At 45.1% G+C, this 6,000-nt stretch overlaps 2 protein-coding genes across 2 annotated transcripts in view; one reads left to right on the forward strand and one right to left on the reverse strand.

Moving 5' to 3' along the window:
- Nucleotides 1-982, reverse strand: part of HAGH (hydroxyacylglutathione hydrolase) — a 23,899-nt gene extending 22,917 nt beyond the window's left edge. The window contains exon 1 of the mRNA XM_016929185.4: nt 772-982. The gene's annotated coding sequence lies outside the window, so the exon portion shown is untranslated. The remainder of the gene's footprint in view (nt 1-771) is intronic.
- The window catches only part of LOC112204129 (acylpyruvase FAHD1, mitochondrial), a 10,003-nt gene extending 4,916 nt beyond the window's left edge, over nt 1-5,087 (forward strand). Inside the window, exons 2-3 of the mRNA XM_054668685.2 lie at nt 866-867; nt 3,630-5,087. Coding sequence (XP_054524660.1) covers nt 866-867; nt 3,630-3,735 — 108 coding nt within the window. The 3' untranslated portion in view covers nt 3,736-5,087. The remainder of the gene's footprint in view (nt 1-865; nt 868-3,629) is intronic.
- The last annotated feature ends 913 nt before the right edge of the window (nt 5,088-6,000 follow it).

Here is a 6,000-nt window from a genome sequence, read left to right on the forward strand (position 1 = left end):
ACTGCAAGCTCCGCCTCCCGGGTTCACGCCATTCTCCTGCCTTAGCCTCCCGAGTAGCTGGGACAACTGCCACCACACCCGGCTAATTTTTTTGTATTTTTAGTAGAGACAGGGCTTCACCGTGTTAGCCAGGATGGTCTACATCTCCGGACCTCGTGATCCACCCACCTCAGCCTCCCGAAGTGCTGGGATTACAGGCGTGAGCCACCGCGCCTTGCCTATTTTCCTCTTTTTCTTAAAAATATAAGTGTCGGCTGGGCACGGTGGCTCACGCCTGTAATCCCAGCACTTTGGGAGGCCGAGGTGGGTGGATCACTTGAGCCCAGGAATTCAAGACCAGCCTGGGCAAAATGCCAAGATCCCTGTCTCTACAAAATGTTTTAAAATTAACCGAGTAAGGTGGCTTCTCCTGAGCTCCTGGACACGGGGCTCAGTGGAGGGGGCACCATACCCACTCTTGCTGAACCAACAGTGGGAGCCAAGCCAGCACCAACCACGACACCCTCACTTCTCTCCTCTCCTTCCTTCCCTGTCCACCCTCCCCATTCACCTGGCTTCACAAACCCCCCAGTTCTCCCCAAGGCAGGATGGAAGGCCTGTTCTGCACAACTAGGTCAACTCGTTCATTACCTTATCACCACAATTTGGACACTTAGGGGTGAACCTGCATCCCTCCTCTGTGGCTGCACATGGTAAAAGCCAGATAAAACATGACTGACAAGATGGTTTATCTCCCAACACCAGCCTTAGGAAACAGTTTCATATACTCACTTTTTCCTTTTTTTTCAATCCTGTGGTGGAGGGCGTGTAGCCTTCTAAAGTACCAGGTCAAACCTCCCAGGCCGTGGGTCAACACTGACCTTAGCGGTGGGTCTTCACAGCTGGAGTCTGCGCCCTGAAGCAAGTGACTCTCAATGGTGTGCAGTTGAGCCGTTTACTTTGTGGCTGCTGCAAAGCAAACAGATAAAGTGGCAGCTGTCGTCCTCATGTCCTGAGTAGGTCCCCCTCAGAGTTCTGAGACCCAGGCACGCTCATGAACCTTTTGAAGTTGGTCTCCTCCCAGTTGATTCAGACTCAGTCATGTCAGCCCTGAGCCAGCAAGCCTCCACAAGCACTGGGCACTCCAGCGTGTCACCAGAGAAGACCAGGGACTAGAAGAGCCCCAGGTGCTCAAAGCAGTCACACAGGATTGCCCACGACTTTGGCTATTCCCACCCAGCGCCAAGAGCCCCTTGCCCTCATCCTGTCAGATCTGTCAGATGACGAGTCACCACCCAGCTCTCAGAAAGTAGTCTTTAGAGGTCTTTTTTTTTTTTTTTTTTAAGACAGAGTCTTGCTCTGTCGCCCAGGCTGGAGTGCAGTGGCTGGATCTCAGCTCACTACAACCTCCTCATCCCAGGTTCAAGAGATTCTCCTGCCTTAGCCTCCCGAGTAGCTGGGACAACAGGCACGTGCCACCACACCCAGCTAATTTTTTGTATTTTTAGTAGAGATGGGGTTTCACTGTGTTAGCCAGGATGGTCTCGATCTCCTGACTGCCTTGGCATCCCAAAGTGCTGGGATTACAGGCGTGAGCCACCGTGCCCAGGCCTTGAGGTCCTACTCTTTTTCCAGGGAACCAAGACAAATAATAAACTGGCTTAAGAAAATAAATCATTCACTCAGGATTAAGAAACTCACTCAAAGCCGTTCAACTACATGGAAAAGAAAATAAATCATTCAAATCTGTAGAAGATTAAATCTGTTTATTAATTCATGTAAACATTTTCCAACTTGGGAGGAGACAAGGCAAAGACAGTAGGAGGCCTTCTAAGAAGGGAGGTCAGATGAGAGAGGCCTTCAGACTCACCCAGACCACCTCCACCATAACAATTTCTAGAAACATGTTCACCACATGTAAACAAAATGCAATTTTCCCCATAATTTTCAAATTAATATTCCATTTTAAAGGGAGTTAAAACCCTTATACTTTTCCAGAGTTCAAAATGATAGACCGTTTTAAACATGTTTTTGTCCAGACAAGTTTCTGCTTGCCTCAGTAGGATCTGCAAGCTTGCACGAGAGTACACTAATTTTCAATCCACTCCTTGCTCTGTGTGATAGAACGAACTGCGAGGAGAAACAGAAAAAGAGACAAAAGGTTAATTTTTAAAATCCCCTTGTATATCAAATTGAAAAATCAATGATCACGAATAGAGAACTGCAATGAAAGTTTTGTTTACAGATATTAATATAAACTTCCATTAGAGCTGTAAGATGATGGGAAGAGTTCCAGTCTTGGAGTACAGTTAATTTACAGGCCCAGCTTCTGACTGATTTTGTAAAAATTTTGTCACTTTTCATGCTATTTCTCTCAGGTAGGAAAGTTGGGATTAAAAGTCTAATGTGGCCAGGTGCGGGTGCAGTGGCTCACGCCTGTAATCCCAGCACTTTGGGAGGCCAAGGCGGATGGATCACCTGAGGTCAGGAGTTCGAGACCAGCCTGGCTAACATGGTGAAACTCCCATTTCTACTAAAAATACAAAAAATTAGCCGGGCATTGTGGCACACACCTGTTATCCCAGCTACCCAGAAGGCTGAGGCAGGAGAATCCCTTGAACCCGGGAGGCAGAGGTTGCAGTGAGCAGAGATTGTGCCATTGCACTCCAGCTTGGGCAACTAGAGCGAAACTCTGTCCCCCCCACCCCCCCACTAAAAAAAATGTCTAATGCAGGGCTGGGTGAGGTGGCACATGCCTGTAATCCCAGCACTTTGGGAGGCCAAGGCAGGTAGATCACTTGAGGCCTGAAGTTCAAGACCAGCCTGGCCAATAAAGTGAAACCCTGTCTCTACTAAAAATATAAAAATTAGCCAGGTGTGGTGGTGCACACCTGTGGTCCCAGCTACTCGGTGGCTGAGGCAGGAGGATCACTTGAGCCTGGGAAGGTTGAGGCTGCAGTAAGCTGTGATCGCACCACGTGCTCCAGCCTGTGTGACAGAGCGAGCAGAGCGAGACTCTGTCTCAAAAAAAAAAAAAAAAAAAAAAAGTATAACATAGGAAAAAGGGCTTAATGTGTGTTCAAACTACCAACTGTGATAGACTTTAAGCTGTAGCAGGGACTCAATCTGTGAGACTACAGGAATATGGTGACATAATTTAATAAGTCTTATTTTAATAGTCTTATTTTTTATAATTTATACAGCACTTTAACCAACATTTTATTTAATATAGAGTGGAAGGACATATCAACCACTTTAATTTCAAGACTGAGAGAAAAGTACCAACATCAGGGAAAACTGTGAAAGACTTTAAATGGGCAATAACAATAAGTGGGTACCCTTTCAATGGAATGTTGTGGTAGTCTGACATTGGCTAGAACACGTTCAGAGCTGTCTGATTCTACAGGGGCTACATCTCCCATTGCACGGACTGAGCTGTTTTAGAACTAGGTTGTAGAAAGCTGACAGTGATTCGAATGACCCTGCTCATGGAATCCCCATGAAGTCTGTCTGAGTGAAGATGCACTGCTTCTGCCCTATAGAGGAGCCCAGAGGTTCATCTACAAGCAAACCCATTCAGCATTTTGCATTGCCTGCCTATGTATCTATTCTTCCAATTCCTTTTTCTTTTTCTTTTTTTTTTTTTTGAGACACAGTCTCACTCTGTCACCCAGGCTGGAGTGCAGTGGTGAGATCTCGGCTCACTGCAACCTCTGCCTCCCAGGTTCAAGCAATTCTACTGCCTCAGCCTCCTGAGTAGCTGGGATGACAGGCACCTGCCACCATGCCCGGCTAATTTTTGTAGTTTTAGTAGAGATGGGGTTTCACCATCTTGGACAGGCTGGTCATGAACCAATTCCCCTTTGAATCCTTCTTCTCCCCTATATCTTACTGGTTCCCTCATTAATTAATGAGTTAAATCTTCAACATGTGTTATTTTATTTTTGTGTGCATCATGGTTTTTGGATTTTGGTTTTGGATTTTATATCTTTTTATTTGTAAAATACTGTGTTACCTAATGCACGAAGCAGCTTGTCCATAATTACGAATATTTGTTAAAGCCACCTGGAACACCTGTTACACACATTCTCTGGGAAAGTGCAGTATCCACTTGAGGGTCATTCATTGTTGTATTTGAATCAAATTTAGAAAACTCTTAAGTTCCCATGAACTTAAGTTGATCAGACTCATTAGCAAGTGGTGCCTCCTGTCTGGAGGGAAAGTATACAGGGTCGGTCAAGGACCTAAGCATGCCCTGACTTGCAAAGAGACAGTATTTAGGGGCCCATGCTAACCGTTGAAGAGATGCAGCATCTTACTGCAACTTTTCTGCCTTTGGCCTGGTAGTGAAGAGGCCTCAAGCCGAGGTCCTAGAAATATTGGTAAGGCCACTGGAGACTCCATGTCTGCAAACTATTCAGATGTGTTGGTGGCCATGGAAAATGGGAAAACCTGCTTATGAGGCTGAGATGGAGGAGATGCAGCATTCACAAATGCTCCTGCAGGATGTCCATGAGATGAAAACTAATTTCATAATAACACTAATTCTCTCATCAGCACGCAATGTTTTCTAGAGGCTCCATGATACCATTAGTCTGACACAAATGGAATGTGTGCTCTAGAATGTTTTAAAATTTTTTCAGTATTAAGCTGCAGTACAGCAAGTATCAGTAGATATAACCACACAAACGGGAGCACATTAACTTGCGGGAGAATATAAGAGAAAAGAGTTGAGAACCATGAAGTGAAGCAACGAGGCTGGCTGGGTCCAGTCTCACCTGTGACCCAGGGCAAGTGGCAACACTTCTTGGTCCCACTTTTCTCATCTGCAATAGGGGAGTTTGTCTCACTGCACTTTTCCTCCTCTGACACCTTGAACACTAAGACTCGAGGATCCTCCAACACTGAAGTGCCTCAGGAGGCAACTGTGGCCCTTCAGGGTTGGAGGATCATGGAATTTTGCAGGTTAGCACATTTAATTAAGCTCTGCAGGGTCTCACAGGCTGAGGTGTGGTGGGATTAGGATTCAGACCAGATCTGTCTCCCCGCAACAATCCAAGCACTTCATTGTGCTATCTTACACTGCCTCACTAACTGAAGGGAACGCAACAGGGTGGGTGGGGGTGGGGACAACCTAGTCTGACCTTTTGGGGTTCAGGGGCCAAGAGAGGGGTCTCACTATGTTGCCCAGGCTGGCCTCAAACTCCTGGGTTCAGGCGATCCTCCCACCTCAGCCTACCAAGTAGCTGGGATTACAGGTGTGCACTATTGCACCCATCAGCTCTGATTTTAAAGCCCTTTCCCCTGTTTTGGATTTAACCTTAAAGGATATTTTCTTTGTTGGTCTATTTTCTTTGATGTCTTTGGTAACTCCTTTATACAATATGAAAAAACCCCTGGCTATTTCCTTTGCTTTTAGGATAGCTGAATCCTTATGCGCATCTGGGAACTGGGCATTAGAAATAATAAATTCTCGAATTTATCTAGGTTTTTCTTATGGTTTGAATATACAGAATAATAAATATATAGAATAATATGGGACTATAAAATGCACTAACTTTTAAATAAATTTTGCTTCTTTCCAAGAGAAATTGCCACTTTAATGCTGTTTTCTGTTCATCTGTCATTGCAAGAAACTCATTTACCTGGTTAAAAAAAAAAGATGAGACAAATATATTTGAAGTTTACAAAGAAAATTCATTTTTGACAACAGTGTGAAACAAACTTTCTCATTAGAAATGAAATTTTAATTGCAGTAATTACAGCTCAATCGTTTGTTTTTGTTTGTAGAGACAGGGTCTCACTCTGTCGCCCAAGCTGGAGTGCAGCAGTGCTATCACAGCTCACTGCAGCCTCGAACTCCCGGGGTCAAGCAATCCTCCCTCAGCTTCCCATTTCTGAGGTTACAGGTATGCACTACTCTTCCCTGGCTAATTGTTTTATGTTTTATTTTTTGTAGAGACAGGGTCTCACTATGTTGCCCAGGGTGATCTTGAACTCCTGGCCTCAAGTGATCCTCCT

This window comes from Pan troglodytes, chromosome 18 (assembly GCF_028858775.2).
Source record: "Pan troglodytes isolate AG18354 chromosome 18, NHGRI_mPanTro3-v2.0_pri, whole genome shotgun sequence".
NCBI lineage: Eukaryota > Metazoa > Chordata > Mammalia > Primates > Hominidae > Pan > Pan troglodytes.